At 40.7% G+C, this 18,995-nt stretch overlaps 1 protein-coding gene across 2 annotated transcripts in view; it reads right to left on the bottom strand.

Moving 5' to 3' along the window:
- als2b (alsin Rho guanine nucleotide exchange factor ALS2 b) overlaps positions 1-18,995 on the bottom strand; it is a 39,200-nt gene that overhangs the window by 8,620 nt on the left and 11,585 nt on the right. Inside the window, exons 8-27 of one of the 2 annotated variants that reach the window (XM_057818480.1) lie at positions 18,793-18,870; positions 18,506-18,709; positions 16,744-16,915; positions 16,486-16,675; positions 16,331-16,396; positions 15,406-15,568; positions 15,188-15,319; positions 8,213-8,341; positions 8,090-8,113; positions 6,787-6,857; positions 6,630-6,696; positions 6,362-6,534; positions 6,223-6,288; positions 6,045-6,143; positions 2,902-3,066; positions 2,709-2,820; positions 2,462-2,539; positions 1,068-1,201; positions 569-733; positions 356-473 (exon numbers count right to left, since the gene is read on the bottom strand). In XM_057818480.1, the coding sequence (XP_057674463.1) occupies positions 356-473; positions 569-733; positions 1,068-1,201; positions 2,462-2,539; positions 2,709-2,820; positions 2,902-3,066; positions 6,045-6,143; positions 6,223-6,288; positions 6,362-6,534; positions 6,630-6,696; positions 6,787-6,857; positions 8,090-8,113; positions 8,213-8,341; positions 15,188-15,319; positions 15,406-15,568; positions 16,331-16,396; positions 16,486-16,675; positions 16,744-16,915; positions 18,506-18,709; positions 18,793-18,870 (2,406 nt within the window). The remainder of the gene's footprint in view (positions 1-355; positions 474-568; positions 734-1,067; positions 1,202-2,461; positions 2,540-2,708; positions 2,821-2,901; positions 3,067-6,044; positions 6,144-6,222; positions 6,289-6,361; positions 6,535-6,629; positions 6,697-6,786; positions 6,858-8,089; positions 8,114-8,212; positions 8,342-15,187; positions 15,320-15,405; positions 15,569-16,330; positions 16,397-16,485; positions 16,676-16,743; positions 16,916-18,505; positions 18,710-18,792; positions 18,871-18,995) is intronic. The other variant, XM_057818490.1, reaches the window with a different exon arrangement.

The following is an 18,995-nucleotide window of genomic DNA, read 5'->3' as shown; positions in this document are numbered from 1 at the left end:
AGAGAAAAATCCAACCTTCCATACAAGTGCATTCATTCAGTGGGGAAAAAAATCCCACATATTGCGTTATTGCGTCAAGTATTTTCACGTGATTAATTAAAAAAATTAATAGCCACCCGTTAACGCGATAAATTTGACAGCACTAAGATATATGTATATATATATATATATATATATATATATATATATATATATATATATATATATATATATATATATATATATATATATATCAAGTTTAAGGGCTCTTTATGTTTCTTTTGCTTAGCTTCTTTAAAAAAGGATGTTAGAATTCTATGACCTCAAGAGTGTAAAACGTTTGTGGTTTCAGTGTATTGTGACTGCAGTGACTTACCTTAATGAGGTAGAGACGAATAGCGTGATATCGTTCCATAGTAATGGGGCCTACATGCTGGGGGATCACCTCTAAACTCTCTAGAGTTCTGCTGTGACTTCGAGACAGCATTTCTGGACTGAGAGACACACATACATTTTTCCGAATTAAAATGTGACCAAGGGAACATAATTTATGTATACACCACAACAATATATATAAGTGACCACACACCTGTCCTGAATTTGTCGCCGGTTGGTCGTGAGGGCCACAGCAATGTTGTCCCATGCTTTGCAATTGTCTCCCTGGCCGGGAGCCTCGCAGCCTAATTGGCTCCAACACTCGTCAAACACCGCCTGCCACTTCTCTTCAGCGCTCACGCATAGACGGCCCAGCTTCCTGACACATTTAAAACACACATTAAGTTAGTTCTCTTCATATAGCACATGACAATGAAGAAGCACTGCGATGAAGAAGTACTGAAGCCTACAGGAGCAAGTGTCTGACCACAAGGACATAAGTATCCATAAGAGAGGATACAATACTGATACAATTCAGGCTTTACAGAGTATTTATCTGTTTATGTTGGTTGGGTTGAAATATCAAAGTAGAAGAACAAGGGGTGAGAAGCCAGCAGCAGAACAAAAGAAAACTAGCACAAAAACAGATTTTTTTTTTTTTTTACATTCTCAATAGAAACTTTGCACCTTGAAGTGACTTAAAGTAAACTTACACAGGACGAGTCTTCTCTTTGTCAGTTTCAAAAAGTTGCGGCTTGAAATAGGAGCCAGTAACTTTGGGACCAGCACCCCATTCTCCATTGAAGGAGCCCTCTAGGTAGTCACCATTGGCAATTGTCAGTATTCCCTTAAAAAAAAAGGAGTAAAAATAGAAAGGATTGGGAGACTCAACAAAAGACAACTACTAAATTATTATGGATAGAAAGAAGCATAATCCGGATCTACGTGACAATTGACTTGCCAGCTACAGAAAATGATTACAACTAGAGCTGCAACGATTAATCGATTAACTCGAGTATTCGATTAGAAAAGAAGATTCGAATTAAATTTTGCTGCTTCGAGTATTCGTTTAATTAAAGTGGCATTGTAATGGTAAATTTTGAAAGTATTTGTCTTCAGTTTTATTGATTTGGGTGGATACACTGCCTTCTAGTCCGTCTCATTTCACATGGGTTAACCCAGCTGCTCCATTTTAAGATCAACTTGAGCCAAGTTTTTTTTTTGGAGCAAATGTTTTTTTTAATGCACACGTTATTTAGTTTATAGGTATATTCAGCCGATTTTTTTTTTGGTAGGAATATGTGTCCATGAGTGAACCATTTGTTAAGAGCATTGAAAAACAAAACAAAACAAAACAAAAATAGCACTTTACTGTATAGCATTTAAGCTAGCGGACTTTTGCTATGTAAGTTAGCCAATTGTTCTTTTGTTGTACATAGATCCTTATTTATTTATACCGTTTGAGGCTCAGCTCAGGTATTTTAATTTTTCATGTTCCTTATCCGATTACTTGATTATTCAAACTAACTAGTTCATCGATTAATCGACTACTAAAATAATCGATAGCTGCAGCACTAATTACAACTGAAATAAATTAAATCTACCAAACGATTGAATAATAATTCCTGTAATAGCCTAGAAATGCTAATGATTAGGGTAACTGTCCAGCTGCATTGTTAAGTGCTGTTCAATGAGTTCTAAAGCATTTGACTGAAAAAAGCAGGTGATATTGCCTGAAACACTTCAGAATATATCCTCTTGCTCAACTTGCTCAATTAGCAATTACCAGCAGCCTTAGATGCACACGTTGTCACGGTTGCACCACCATGTTTCGGTTCACAAGGAGTTATACAATTCAACACACACTTTTCTTTCCATTACTCTGGTACAAGTTGAGCTAAAACATGAAGACGCTTGGACCGGTACGAGCATCTTCAATGAGAAGAGGTGGGATAACTTTGTGACTTGGAGAAAAATGTTAAAAGTTGGAAAGGAAATAGAACTGTGACCCGTGTATCCCACCCCTCATCCAAAGTTGACGGCGGAAGGATCAAGTTCTACCATGAGTGCTGTACAAATTGTCTGGATGGATGGTTATATTAGTCACCTTGCCGTTAAGGGTCCAGTCATCAGAAAACTCCCCCTCATATGAAGTATCATCCTCTGACAAAAGGATTCCAGTGCCCTTAAAGACAAAGTTGCACACTTCACTTCAAATCACATTCCCAAGGAACACGCTACTCATCACACATTCTACCTGCTCCAAAAAATGTATGCATTTTTAGCTTTGCAGTTTTCTAAATAATATTATATGTAAATGTTTTCTCAAAATCAACCAATCTCCATTTCCCAACCATCATCTTGTTGTCTTTGAAGGATCCTTCATAGTAAAGGCCGAACTGAGTCACCACAACCCCGGTGCCGTGTCGCATGTTGTCATGCCACATGCCAATGTACTTCTCGCCTCTGAGTGAGAGAACACACACAACATTTTCGCTGAGAATTGAAACAATAAACTCCATGACACCTATGGACCCCTGACCGTACTTGGTGATGTCATCAAAGACGCCATAGCCAGTCTTTTTGTCGTGTACCCATTGGCCGATGAAGACGCTGGGCGAGGAGGTGTTGAGCTTGCCAGTGCGTAGCATTCCGTGGCCGTGCCGCAGGCCTTCCTGGTAGGACCCATTATAGACCTCGGTGTTGGCATATCTGTATTTATCACAATCGTACAGTTGAACCTTGACTTACATGTTGAATTAGTTCCATCAGTTCAAGCGCAGTTAAGCTCAAAAGTCACATAGACACATTGCTATTCATTTGTGTGTGCCAACATACGACACCTAATGGAAATGATCTTAATGTGAAAGAGTTGATTGAAAAAAAATTAATAGAAGCTGCAAATCGCCAATTTCATAGATAATGGAGAAAGTAATGTTTCAATACAAAAAATTCAACCATTTACAAGCACAGCCATTTTGTGATGTCAGTTATACCCATGCATATACAGACTGATGGACTCAAGTAGGGATGTCCCTGATCCGATCACATGATCGGAAATTGATCGGGCCATTATTCAGAGGATTCGAATCGGGTGAAAAGGATCGGGTTAAAATAACTTACTACGCTGGCTTGAGTCGTTGTGTTAAGAGCCAGTTGACATTTTACAGTAAATTACTGCCTCCTTGTGGTGATGAAATAATAAATCATTGCATCCATCGTGTGATGCATTTTGGAACACAGGCTCATTTACTTGCACAGCACACAGCCAGTCGCATTGACGCTGTTGAGTGCTTTCGGTTACGCTTCTGCTTTGAAAACTATATGTCTAAGTATTTTACATCCATACCAACCTGTTAATATGCAGTATATGTGTGTTTATGGGGAAAAGCTACATCAACATCATTTGTTAACTCCTGCTGTATGGAATCTAACTTACACTTTTAGCTTGTAGCTTAAGTGAATTATGGTGTCTACATGGTGTTTGTATACTGGCGTATATTGTGCAGTTTAATGAAGGCATTTTTCTTTCACAAACTTAAACAAATTATTAAGACTCCCAGAAAAAGAGGAAGAGCAAGTCCTGTATACAGTACAGTACTCTTAAATGTTCGTTTTGTGGTACAGGATCGGGACTCAGTTAAGCCTGTCGCAATATGCAATTATTCCATTTATCGCACGATAAATAAAAATGAAGGCGGTAATTTTTCCGCTGCGATTTATCGCCTCGCGTGCACATGTGTGCGCACGTGTGGCAGACGTGCTGTTAAAAGTTCGGATTCCTTGTTACCAAGTACGCAAAATGCATCTTTATTCCAGGTCTGGCAAAGATAGCGCCGGAGTCAATCCGTTCCCATTATATCCTATTGTTCAACCTATACCGGCCGCGTCAGTGCTCCGGATTGACTGCGGACCATCTCCGTTCTGCCGGAGCCCGCCGAATGGTTTAGGCGATTTGCTATTTTTGCTGGGAACGCATCCGTCAAAATTGGCGGCTCCAGGCCTGGAGTCAACAGCCCAGTGTCGTATTAAACACCACGGTTTAAACACCAGTGAACATGAACGAAGAACGTTTCATCCTGGAGGTGGAAAGTCCTCCGTGCACATCCGGATATTTACAACAAAGTCCGCCAAAACATTGTTACCGACTTGGCTGCTACAAACAACCTTGCTTTGACAACGGACATGATGAACATTGAGTGGCAAATTGAGAGGGCTCTGCTTCAAACTCGTCCTGTTTATGAAAGTCGATTGTCATATGCTGGTGTTGTGCAGTAATGAGCAGACATGACTTCTGTGGCGTTTGCCAACTTTTTTAATGCGCGCACACATTAGATATCATGAAATAGCAAACTAGATGTGCTACGTCCCATGCCATTGGCTACGTGAGCCTAGAGTGATTATGGGACACGTAGTCCATAAACTACATCGATGAATTATAAACCGCCATGACTGAATGGAAGTTAAGTAAGCCAAATCAATCCATACCAGCGACTATTGATAATGCTGCAAATATTGTTAATTCAGTACGTGACACATATGGATTTGGACCACAAATGGGATGTTTTGCTCATGTAGTAAACTTAGCTGCTAAGAGAGCTGTAGCAATCAACAGTGTGCCCCGCCTCACTTTACAAACAGTAAAGATTGTTCTCAGCACTTTTATAAAAAAAATTCTTCAGATCAGCAAGAAGCACGTAAATATTATGCACTAAAATGCATGTTTATATGATGGCAATTTAATTTTTGCTCATTAGCAAAAAAAAAAAAAAAAGTTACGTCCAATTTTATTTTTTTTCTTGAAAAACACATTTTATTAATTCTGTGTTTCTGTGCGGTATTAATATTGTTGTCTTTTAAGAGGCATGGTCTATTGTTTTTAGTTGTGATTTCTTTAAGAGTAAACATTTATTGCGTTTAAATGGGTGTACTTGATCTATTAATATTGTATTCTCACTGTGTTATTGTAAATTAGTTTTTAAAAAATGGGGGTGGGGGGGTGCAATAATATCGCAATAATTTATGAGATAAATTATCGCACTCTAAAATTTGTTATCGCGACAGGCCTAGACTCAGTATCAGCAGATTCTCAAAATCAGGTGAATCTGGCGCAAACATATGCCATCTGGAGATCCCTTGATTCGAGTACAGGTACATGTGGTAATGAGTATCAATGACGTCACGAGAAAGTGTGTGCAATCTGGGATACTCACATTTGATTGGCTAAAATAGTGCCAGCATTGATAAAATGAATGCCCCCATGTTAGGTGGCCACTTCATGGAAACAATGTTTTTTGTTTGAATTTTTTTCTACACTTACATATGTGAAAAAATATATTATGTGTCATTTTCAATGTGTTTAACAACTTTCTTTCCACATGGATGCACATGATTAAGGTGTTGTCTGTCATTTTAGGAATGTGGCCTCATTAACAACTTTAGAAGCGACCTTTAACTCTTTAGCTCCATGTTAGCATTGACAACATCAAAAGCGACCGGGAACCCTTTAGCTCCACGTTAGCATTTGCAAATTGTTTCATTTGGTAGTCGACTGGGATTTTACTTCACTGGAGCGGTGGCATATTTAAAGCCAACACCAATTATTTTTCATTATTACAAACTGAACCAAATCAAACAAAAACTTTTACATGTTTTAAATATCTTAGAACATGAAACCAGAAGGTTCTCACCTGTACGTTCCCAAACCATGCATTTTGCCATCCCTCCAGTAACCTTCATAGTGATCACTTTTGTTCAGGGACTTATTTGGAGCCACAAATTCACCAAATCTAAAAAAACAAAAAAACAAAACATATGTGCTGAAGATGTCCACTCGAATCTTTTTTTATGTAGCTGGCAAAAACTCACCCATCCTCCAGTCCATTCTTGAATGAGCCTGTGTAAATCCTCCCATCAGGCCAAGTGATCACACCACTGCAAATAGCAGCAAGGCTAATAATAAATTTTGAACTGCCTCACTAAAATTGACTAATTTTTAGCATCCCACCTGCCGTGAGGCTTTCCAGCCTGCCACCGTCCCTCATACGTCGCATCTTTTAGCCGTCCGTCTTTGTAAAACGTGTATGTGGCGCTTCTACAAATGGGAGGCTCAAACTGTTGTCCCTCACCTAAGCCCAGGGCCTGAGCCACTGTTTGGTTAATATAACGGATCCACTTAGCCTGTCAAGTTAAATACCACAAATTAGGTCTTCCATCAACTCTTCAAACGTATCATCAATTAGTTATAATAGTCTTTACATATTAATTCCATATACCTTCTCCGTGGCGGAGCTGGCTACAAGAGTGAACATCTCTTCTGGTGTGATCAGTTTCAGCCCGTGTCTACTCGAAGACAACAACGAAAGAAGGCAATGTACTGCAATGTAATAAAAACATCTTTGATCTTAAATCTACATGTCAAAAGGCACTCACAGACCAGTGTTGTCCTCTGGAATAGACTCCACCCACAGTGTGGCCAAGGGGAAGATGTGATGGGTGGAGAACTGGGGGATTGAAAGAAAGTTAAGGTCAACTGGACACAGAGGCGTCCCGTCCCATTAGGCAAACCAGGCAATTGCCCAGGGCCCCCAGCCAACAGGGGCCCCCAGAGGGCCAACAGATTTAGTACACGCAGCTTAATTGCACTGTCGTAGCGACAAGTGTAGGGAGTGTTACAGTACCATGGAATCATTTGGCAGATTATCTAACAATTCTGTTATCAGTCCCTATCAGCACTAGTCATGTCATCGTAGATTATACATGTTTAAGAAAGTCCAATCAACTATTAATACAACATGACTGATTAAAGAGTGACTCTCTAAGTACTCTATGGTAAGTCCTTGATGGGTTGTTTTACATTGAGTTTCATAGGCCACCTCATTATTCATGTGACTACTTAAAGAAATGGTGATTTTTCCAAAAAAGTCTATTAATGGGTCTATCGTATTCCTCGTCGAATACTCTATAAGAAGAATATAACATACCTGCATCTAAAATCATCCTAAACAATCTTATTAGCAAATTTAATACTCATTTCGGCCGGTAGTCCACCAATCAGTGGTTTTTACGGAATAATTTGAATTTGGTGGGTCGTAGGGCCAATCTGACTACTGTTTTCACACAAATGTATATACCTCCACATCCGATGGTGGTATTTTTGTGTTGCTACTCTTTTTTTCTATTGCTCCAAGTCCAACTGTCCTCCTTACTTGCACACGCTCGAAGGGCCCCATGTTGCTTGTTGCCTGGGGCCCCCAGGGACTCTTGCTACGCCTCTGACTGGACAAAAAACATCAGTTCATGCCACGCAGACAAACATATTTTTTAAGGTTCAGAGGACTGTTGACGAGAGAAATGGGTAACACTTTATTTGACAGTGACATCTTAACACTGTCATACGACTGTCATAATAAATTATGACATGACACTGTCATGAGTATTAAATCAATACTTATAACAGTCAAGTCTTATTTTGTCTAATTATAAAATGCTGCTTTGTGTAGCAGGTATGAAAAGAGGTTTTTGTCCAAATTTGTGTCTGGTTTTCCTTGAACATCCAAATTAAGAATGTTATAGCAATTCTTTGAAAGGACTCTCAGAGAATAATGGATGCTATTTGTTCCATTCAAGTTTCTTTGAAACACAGACTGCCAGGCAAGCTCAACAAATCTGCATCTTTCTTCTCCCCCACGTAGAAAATACCAAGCACAATCGTATCGCAGAGCTTCATACTCACAAGGTTTTTGTAAGGCGCCATGCCCTGAGAGCATGCGAGCAAGCACATACAAACGCATGAAAACACACCATGTTACAGCATCTGGAAAGTAAGTCTGTATTCGTATGCTTGTGCAGAGCTAACCTGTGCATGAACAAGAGCGTCGTTAAAAAGGATGAACCAGTTGACCGAGAACCTTCCAGAATTCTGTAGCGTCAGAGCTTTGTTGCTACTCTCACAGATAAGGCGACGGTGAGGCTTTCGTAGAGAATCCTAAGAAGAACAAATTGAAAATGTTAGTCCAATATGAGCTTCAGGATTAGGGCTGGATGATCAGGTGGAAATTATGTCATCTATTTTTTTAACCTTGTTTTAAACTTATGCTTTTATTAACTTGTAGTTACACTCACCTAGAGTGTAAGAAACAGCTTGAAAACCATTAACATTGGACTTTCTGAGACAGACTAATAATAATATGCCAGTCGATTAAATAGGTCACAGTTGACTACAGAGATTGATCTAAACATTTTTGATCTTGATTTTGACATCGCCCAGCCCTACTTCAACCTGCCACTGCCTGAAAATGGTTCAAGCGAGTACTAGAATGGTGGAATAGAATTTTAGTGTCATTGTCAGCAAAACATTGTCAACAACAAAATTTGACTTGGCACTCCAGTATAAAAATAAGTTTTGAAAATAAATAGGAACATATACTAGTCCTTCTCAAAAAATTAGCATATTGTGATAAAGTTCATTATTTTCTGTAATGTACTGACAGATAAACATTAGACTTTCATATATTTCAGATTCATTACACACAACTGAAGTAGTTCAAGCCTTTTATTGTTTTAATATTGATGATTTTGGCAAAAAAGTCAAGAAAAACCAAACATCCCTGTCTCAAAAAATTATTATTATTTCATCCGCCCAATACAAAAGTGTTTTTAATACAAAAAAGTCAACCTTCAATTAATTATATCACCTATGCACTCAATACTTGGTCGGAAATCCGTTTGCACAATTGACTGCTTCAATGCGGCATGGCATGGAGGCAATCAGCCTGTGGCACTGCTGAGGTGTTATGGAGGCCCAGGGTGCTTCGATAGCGGCCTTAAGCTCATCCTCAGTGTTGGGTCTGGTGTCTCTCAACTTCCTCTTCACAATATCCCAGATTCTCTATGGGGTTCAGGTCAGGAGAGTTGGTAGGCCAATTGAGCACAGTAATGCCATGGTCAGTAACCCATTTACCAGTGGTTTTGGCACTGTGAGCAGGAGCCAGGTCGTGTTGAAAAATGAAATCTTCATCTCCATAAAGCTTTTCAGCAGATGGAAGCATGAAGCGCTCCAAAATTTCCTGATAGCTAGCTGAATTGACCCTACCCTTGATAAAACACAGTAGACCAACACCAGCAGCTGACATGGCACCCCAGACCATCACTGACTGGGTACTTGACACTGGACTTCAGGCATTATGACATTTCGTTCTCCTAGGCCGTCAGGTCACCTACCTTTTCGTTCAGTTTCGCTCCGCTACCAGGGGCACTAAATAATTTCTTCTTCATAAAACAGATTTATTAGTTCTAAGTAAGAATCCGTGGAGTTCACCCTCTGAAAACGTGTCAATTTTTTGTTCACGGTGTTGAAACCCCGGGAGTATTTTGCGTTGAGGCGCATTGATCTCTGGTGTTCGCGTAGTGCCATTAGGTCGGGAGTGGTGTGATTTTGGTCACATGAGCCAATCAGGTAGCCGCTTTCTCCTCACCATAACAACCAGATATCAAAAATGGCGACTACAACATCGGAGAGCGAAGACGAGCGAATGGAGAAAAAGTTAAAAAGAGCGCAGAAAGTGGGAAATAAACGATGCTACATGCATCTTTTTTCCGTGAAGAATGAGGACGTCTTGGACTTCACTTTTCAACGGTGGAACACGTAGAGAACCTGCTTTAAAAAGTGGCTTTGTCTTCACGGCGCTAACAAAGATCTTGCAGGAATATACAAACATTGCGTGGATATGGATTTTGAAAATATTCCTGGCGACGCTGGATTCCACACTACATGCTACCGGCATTTTACTGATAAACAGAAAGTGTTAAAGGCTGAGAAAAAAAAAATCGCACGTGCTGGGGGAGAGCCATCTGAAGCCGCGAGCCATTCTGACCCCCCTGCGAGTACTAGCGAAGTTGCAGAAGCGTCTGAAACTCTCAGAAAAAAATTCGTTCCCGTTCAGGTTTGCCCATCGCTTCTGCTGGCCCTGTCCTTCCAGCCATCTGCATCATTTGTAAAAAAGTGTCAAAGTATGCTCGTTTGGGATCGGAAGGCAAACGGCAGCGGGATCATCTCGCCAAAGCAGAGACATTGTCGGCAGGTATGTGCCTCACACACACGCGCCCATTTTTATTTACAATATGACCAATATTTATTAATGGACTGAAAATAATTTGTTGTTAATTTTTAAGGCTATAGTTTGGTAAACACGCGAGCTGCTGAATGATTTATCGAGTGAATCCAGCAGTGGTTACCAAACTCGGGTTAGCTGTGCCCCTCACAATAATAGATCACAGCTACACCCCCCACTCCCCACCAACCTCAACAAACCCTTTACTTTTAAATCCGTGATGTGCATATACTGTGAAAAGCGGTGATGTGACTTATTATAATTCTTTTTTGTGTAAAGGCCGGTTGCTGCAGGCAGCAGAGATGAAGACTCTTCAATCCTTCAACATATCAAAGACAAAGACTGTGTTGCAATGGAGGTGCGATACCATAAATCCCGTTACCGAGATTACACCAGGTTCCTAACCAAGTCAACAGCAGCAGAAACTGCAACGAGGGACGAAGAACTATGAGTTATTACATTGCACTATTCCATTGACACTTTGCTAAAATTACACATTTCAAAGGTAAAGCATTGGTCAACAACATGCCACTTGTATTCTGCTTGCCTTTAACCAAAGCATTGAAAGCGTTACTCTTTGCACATCCAAAGTATGTGTGTGTTTCAGACAACCCTATGCTGAGAGCTACAAACTCTTTTGTGAACAAGTGGTCCGTCAAAGGATTATCGTTGACAAAGAAGTGCTCAGAATGGACAAGCTAAAAAGGTTGTTTGTGAACACCGTGAAGAACCATGAGGATCTTGATGCTTCAGACTACAGGTAATATATAAATCTTCATACTAAAATTTTTTTAATATAAATTTAGTCTCTAATAAAAAAGGCTTTGAGAGAATGTTTAATTTTGTTCTCTTTGGTGTATTTGTGTGAATGAGAAATATAAGTGCAAGAGTGAATGTGGGTGTGTGTGATGTGAATATGTGTGTCTTGTGCTCATCTTTCCCTTTAACTTTGTTTCAGGTAGGTTTTGCTGAAAAGAAGATTGAAGCGCGATTTCCTCCAGTTGGTTTTTCACACCCCTTTCCAGCGCAACATGTCTGAAATGGGTTTTTTTTTGTTTTTTTTTTTGAGACATTATCAACAACAGACAAACTTTTAGACAGGATACCTCAGTCATCGGGTACATCAGCTACCGAATCTACTGAGGTAAGCCAAGAAAGTGACACTGAAAAAATGGGTAGCACAACATCAGGTTGGAAAACCAGCTCTGGGCCCAAGTGTTTGTTCAGCCCTCTTTGGCATCCATACATTCACAGGTTGTGACTCGACCAGGGCCTTTCATGGCAAGGGCAAAACAAAGACATTTTCTCTTGCTTGTCAGCAAGTAGAATACCTGACTGCGTTTAAATATCTGGGTAGTAGTTTTAACCTTGACTAGTCTACATTTGAGGCATTGAGCAAATATATGTGCCATCTATATGGCCAGTCAACTGCCAAAAATGTCAACTATGCAAGATACAAGGCATTCTGTATGGCATCGTCAGCTTTGCCAGAACTGTCCATTCCTCCAACAAGTGATGTTCTCTTCCAACACAGCAAAAGGGCAAACTACCAAGCAGCAGTAATGCAACATTCTCTGACTGGTATGATGTGTGCCCCTTCACCAATTGGCAATGGATGGGACATTGAGGGTGGTGAATTAACAGTAAAATGGATGACTAGAAATTAGGGCTGTCCCAAACGACTAATTTTCTCCCGATTAGTCAGCCGACTATTTTTACGATTAGTCGACTAATCTAATAATTAAAAAAAATAATAATAATGTTTTTTTTTTTGTTTGCTAATTTAGCAATGAAATTTTTGTTGACGCTTATCAATTCACAAAAAACATATTGGAACACTTAAATTATTTATTAAAGTACAAATAAACACGTAAATAACAATAATAATTCACAAATAAACAATGAGTTCAAATGCTGATAGAATTAACTAGTGTAGCATCCCGATTGAAAAGATGGTCTCTTAAACTGATGGTTTACAACTTTTATTCCATCCTTGATGTAATCACACTGTAAGAGCTACGGTGCACACAAATAAAACAACAGAATTAGAAATTAACAAAAACTTTTCACCTTTTTCCTTTTAAACCTTATTTATATATCAATGAATTGCCTATATGAATTGCCTTTACCTTAATATATTACCTTATCATTGATAATTTCTCCCTTGAGTGCAATCACTGTATATACTGTATATATTTATGTCCTTTTAACCTTATATAATTTTCTATACCATAAAATAAACCATAACATGAAATAAACCTTTCAGTTAGCATTAAGAACAATACTAATAGCACTTATAGGCCCATTGTCAATGAAACATTATTATTTAGTTAGGCGACAGCACCCTCTGGTGTACAGAAAATGAAAAAACAAAAAAAAAGTTTTTGTGACGGCGCTTGAGGTGTTTATTCACGGCCGACTTGCAGCCAAGCTTGGCATTGAAGAGACAAGACAGAAGAGTGTACCCTCCTTTGTTTCTTTGAAATAAGTCAATGTTTTGGACACTCTGGTGCGCTTTTTTTTTGGCTTTGTGCCGCTTTCCCCACTTGCATACAGAGCATCCGACATTCTAAACTTTCCACGCATATATTTTTTAAACCCTTCATTAACCGTCGACGGGATGTTGTGCTCGTCGACGGATTTACGTCATCGATGACGTCGACTATGTCGACTAGTCGGGACAGCTCTACATCTACAAATCATGCCCCAGATAGTGTGCTACAGGTAGTCCACTGTGGTTGCAAGATAAGCAAGTGTGAGACTGAAAGATGTTCATGCTTGTCTGCAAAAATGTCTTGTACAGATTTATGCCACTGCCAGAACTGTGAAAATATTTCAAAGGAAACAGAAAGAGGCACATGGGATAATGACACTGATGATAGTGATATTGATGAGTAATCACCCACCATGTAAAATCTGTCCTAAGTTTTGATTCATTATCAAGATGGTACTCTCCATTTTAACCCTTTTAAAACAAAAAAAATGTCTGTATTGCCTTTTCCCAAAACATAGACCTTTGTTCAATTTGACTGCCAAAAAAGATGGATGTTCCAATGAAGTGCCATGGTTTTATTGTGAATGCACATTTGATATATGTAAATATATATATATATATATATTTTTTTTGTGTGTGAGGCAGGGGTGGGGGTGTAAATGACATGCTGTGACATAATCTGACACTTTAATAAATACTCTTTGTTACAATTATCTGGGCTCTTAATGCATTTATTTTCATCCAGTCCATTTTGCCTTGTTCCAGTTTTGAGGTGCATGGTAGGATTTTCAGCCATTTTTGGCCAATGTGTGCTGCTTCTTGTGTACCTTTCATTACATAGTAGGTTGTGAATTGTTTTCATATATAAAACATAAGCTTTTAGATAAATGTAACATATGTGCTTCATGTGCTGATGTCACCTCTAGTTGAAGTGATTTTTTTTGCACAGATTTGCTACATTTAATGATCTAAATTCACATATGAGTATACTAAACCACCAATACTTGTTTCTGATTTAAGGTACATGTATGTATGACATTTGAGAAAGATTTTGTGTTGCCAAATTTAATGTAAGACATTTTACACCCAGAAATGGCAGCACCAGATTTTCGTTTTTTGTTATTTCCCTATGTATATATTCCTGGCTTTTGACAAAATTGGTGCAGGGAAACGTTGGGTGAACTTTTAACCCAAAGTTCAGAAGGGTATTATCTATCAAAAAATGCATTGAACAAGTAGTGCCCAGAAAGTGGAACGAAACTCATTTTCTAGGCACTTTTTCAGGGTCCACCCCAAGGCCTATCCCCAGTCTTCCTCCAAACTCTGGCATCTTGATTTCCGGATGACATGCAAAATTTGCTTTCATCTGAAAAAAGTACTTTAGACCACTGAGCAACAGTGCAGTGCTGCTTCTCTGTAGCCCAGGGCAGGCGCTTCTGCCGCTGTTTCAGGTACAAAAGTGGCTTGACCTGGTGAATGCGGCACCTGTAGCCCATTTCCAGCACACGCCTGTGCATGGTGGCTCTGGATGTTTCTATTCCAGACGCAGTCCACTGTTTCTGCAAGTCCCCCAAGGTCTGGAATTGGCCCTAATCCACAATCTTTCAGAGGGTGCGGTCACCTCTTCTGGTTGTGCAGTGTTTCCTGCCACACTTTTTCCTTTCCACTGAGGTGCCTTGATACAGCACTCTGGGAACAGCCAATTCGCTCAGCAATTTCTTTCTGTGTCTTAGCCTCTTGCTTGAGGGTGTCAATGATGGCCGTCTGGACAGCTGTCAGGTCGGCAGTCTTTCCCATGATTGCGGTTTTGAGTAATGAACTAGGCTGGGAGTTTTTAAAAGCCTCAGGAATCTTTCGCAGGGGTTTTGAGTTAATTCGTTGATTCAGATGATTAGGTTAGTAGCTTCTTCAGAGTACCTTTTCATGATATGCTATTTTTTTTTAGATAGGGATTTTTGTTTTTTCTTGACTTTTTTGCCAAAATCATCAATATTAAAACAATAAAAGGCTTGAACTACATCAGTTGTGTGTAATGAATCTAAAATATATGAAAGTCTAACGTTCCTCAGTACATTACAGAAAATAATGAACTTTATCACAATATGCTAAATTTTTTAGAAGGACTAGTATACTCTAGGGCAATAGAGAGAAATTATAACCTGCTTCAACTGAAATACTGCATGTGCAACACAGGAGTACTAGGCTATGTAAGAACACGCTCGTTTACCGTCATTTTGCCAGGGAAGCCTTTCCAGAAGAGAAAGGTGTACTCAGCTTCCTTCCTTCTCCTCTTTAGAAAAAGATCCAAAGCTTCAAACTTGGAGCAGCTCTCTTGCAGTCGCTGGTACTCAGTGGAGCTCTGAGAGAACGAGCATGACAGGCAGAGAAAAAGACACATGCATTTCATATTTAAAAAACAGAACACTTTCTTAACTGCTGACATACCACTTCAAAACATGTGGCAAGTTTGAGCAGCAGTCGTCCATATTCCTGCGGATGAAATGTAGGGAGGCAGAAAAGCGCCACCAGTAGTTCCACCACAGTGAGGTTCCCCTCGTTGCACTCCGCCAACCTCTGTAGCAGCTCAGGACTCTTTCCAAACAAATCTCTTTAAAGGAAAAGATAACATGATACATTATCTGCCAAATCCTAATTTGTGACTTCAAGGAAATAATATTGCAGCTGGATATGTGGGTCAAGCCTCAAGAGTACTCCAAGAATTTCACTTTTACTAAATGACATGGTTTCTCTACAATTAGATTTAAAAGCTTAAGAGAAAATATTCCACTCTGATGAGTTATGGTCAGACTTTAAGAACGCTCGACGAAATTCATCATGGGTAAATAAAATGGTTATTCATAAATTCTGTATCGGAAAACTTCGAGGAAACTACGACTTACTTAGGATATGTAATTTGACAGAGCATATCAATTTGCTTTGCCTTTAGAGGAATTCCTCTGAAATAAATATCTTTTTTAAGAAATGAGCATCAAAAAGTGCACTTCTTGTGACAGGACAACTATTTAGTGCCACGTCCAAATCTGCTTTCAAGTTTTCATTTAAATTAATCGACAACTTTGCACACATGTTAGACTATGTTTAAGCTTATTGGTACACACATATTTGACATCAAAAACTGTTTCAACATCATGCTCTCAAGACTTTTTTTCATTCCTATCTGTTGTGGTCAAAAATGCTTTTGAATAATATTGTAGCTGCTGTGAAATTTCCCCACTGTTTATCTGGTGAAACAGTTTTTGCTTAGTCCTCCATGAAATTAGAGTGATGTAAAATTCTCAGAAAGCCTTGGAAAGCATCAAGAACACCAAAACATTCACATTCAAAGGTTTCCTTGTTATAATGTACTCACAACGATGGTTTAGTTAGAGTCAGGAAGCCTCCCATCACTTGGAAGTCATCCAAAGTGTTGCAGTATCTTGTGTGATAGGGATATAGAAACACAATAATTATTAATCCATTGTACACCAATCACAGACTTTAAATTACCAGTATCAGTTGACATACTCATTATAGGAGTCCTGGAAGATTTTAGTGTGTTCAAGGATGAACAGACTTTTAATACTTCGACTCTGTCGTAGGTTTGCTGTGAGACTGACTGCATGTTGTCCAGTCAGGTGACATAACTGCCTAAATTGAGTGGCAAGCGTCTGCATGAGCTTGAAGATCACTGGGCCAAGGCTGGCACATAGAGATTCTTGGAGATAAATGAAGGCAATTAACTATCGAATGAGGGAAATGATTTCTTGTATGTGTAACACTTACCAAGATCCAACAAAGGGCTTAAGACCTGAGTCTTGATGTTACATAGTTTGCAGTAGAACTTTCTCTCAGCTGACGCCAGCTCATGGAGGCTAGCAATAAAGCCCATCACATTCTTGTCTGAGAGTGCTACACACTGCCGGCCACCAGCAAACACGCTACTCACGAATCCCAACTGTGAAACACAAACAAATCATGATTAACATGTTTCCCCGGAGACTTACACTTGTGTTACGGAGTCCGCCATAGCAACACAAGTTAAGTTTGAACCGTGTGCTCAAGTCAAGTCACATTTGTTTTATAGCCCCTAATCACAATGTGTCAATTAATAGACCCACACTTGACAGAAAAAGGGAAAACCCCATCCATCCATCCATCCATCCATCCATCCATCCATCCATCCATCCATCCATCCATCCATCCACCCATCCATCCATCCATCCATCCATCCATCCATCCACCCACCCACCCATCCATCCATCCACCCACCCACCCACCCACCGCTTAATCTGGGGTCGGGTCGCGGGGCAGCAGCTTTAGCAGGGAAGCCCAGACTTCCCTCTCCCCAGCCAATTTAACCAGCTCCTCCGCCGGGATCCCAAGGCATTCCTAGGCCAGCCGAGAGTCTCTCCAGCGTATCCTGGGTCGACCCCGGGCCTCTCGCCGGTGGGACACTCCCGGAATCACCTCTCCAGGGAGGCGACCAGGAGACATCCGAACCAAATGCCCGAACCACCTCAACTGGCATCTCTCAATGTGGAGGAGCAGCAGCTCGATGCAGAGTCCCTCCCAGATGACCGAGCTTCTCACCCTATCTCTAAGGGAGAGCCCAGACACCTTGCGGAGGAAACTCATTTTGGCCGCTTGTATCCGGGATCTTGTTCTTTCAGTCATGATCCACAGCTCGTGAGCATAGGTAAGAGTAGGAATGTAGATCAACTGGAAAATTGAGAGCTTCGCCTTTCGGCTCAGCCCTTTCTTCACCACTACGGACCTGTGCAGAGTCCGCATCACTGCAGACGCTGCACCGATCCGCCTGTCGAGCTCCCGCTCCCTCCTACCCTTACTCGTGAGCACCATGGTCTCACATTTGGAGGTCGTACAGAGACCGAACACCTTTTACCAAGGGGCTCGGTATGCCGTACTCCCGGAGAACTCCACACAGGACTCCTCGAGGCACACGGTCGAATGCCTTCTCCAAATCCACAAAACACATGTAGACTGGATGGGCGAACTCCCATGCATCCTTGAGGTCCCTGCCGGGGGTGTTGAGTCTGTTCCACGGCCAGGACAAAAAACACACTGCTCCTCCTGAATCCGAGATTCGACTTGGAGGGACCGACGGACCCTCCTCTCCAGCACCTCTGAATAGACTTTACCAGGGAGGCTGGTATGATCCCTCTATAATTGGAACACATCCTCCAGGCCTCTGCCAGAGGCACTGTCCCCGATGTCTACGCGATGTTGTAGAGGCGTGTCAGCCACGACAGCTCCACAACATCCTTTAGGAACTCTGGGCGGATCTCATCAACCCCCGGCCTTGCCTCCGAGGAGCTTTGGAAAAACCCTTAACCACACAGATTAACTTCGATCCATGCCCTCAAGTCAAATCACATCTATTTATATAGCCCTTAATCACAAAGTGTCCACTGATGACAAAAAAGGGAAAAACACTCACCCCCTCTAGGGGTTTGAAAGGGTTTACTGCAAAAAGAGAGCACACTTTGCCTCTCAGAAATAGAGGAGTGAGGTCTGCTGTTCTTACATTCATGCAGAAGGGCAACAGCACCGGCTGTTGGGTGTAGCCATCAGATGTCTCTTCCTCTTTTTCCTGTTTGCTACTCTCCTTGGTAGCCTCGACTTGCTCTCCACTGTAATAAATAATGGGCTGGATACAGTCTCCGTCAGCAAGTAATAGAGAGTGACGCTCTCCAGCACTTGCGTCCCAGACCCGAATACCCTCTGACAGCTGTGGTGTGACAGAGAAAAACAAAGTATTTGACAACACAATTATAGCTATTACAAACTATTGGCAAAAACTGGTGCAAGGACCTTAGCGAGCCGAGGTAATGTGCTGGGGGACACCATGTGGCCCAATTGGCCTTGGCTATTGCTTCCCCATGAGAACAACTGTAATACAGACAACAATTAGTAGATGCAGACCCACTTTGTTCATTACAACAAGACTTCATACATTCTTCTGGGTGGCAAAGCATGAGTTTTCGGTGATTTCCATGTTGTTCGCATAATCAATG

This window comes from Corythoichthys intestinalis, chromosome 2 (genome assembly GCF_030265065.1).
Source record: "Corythoichthys intestinalis isolate RoL2023-P3 chromosome 2, ASM3026506v1, whole genome shotgun sequence".
In the NCBI taxonomy this organism is placed as follows: domain Eukaryota; kingdom Metazoa; phylum Chordata; class Actinopteri; order Syngnathiformes; family Syngnathidae; genus Corythoichthys; species Corythoichthys intestinalis.
Note: the sequence above shows the minus strand (reverse complement) of the source record. Positions and strands in the feature narration are given on the sequence as shown.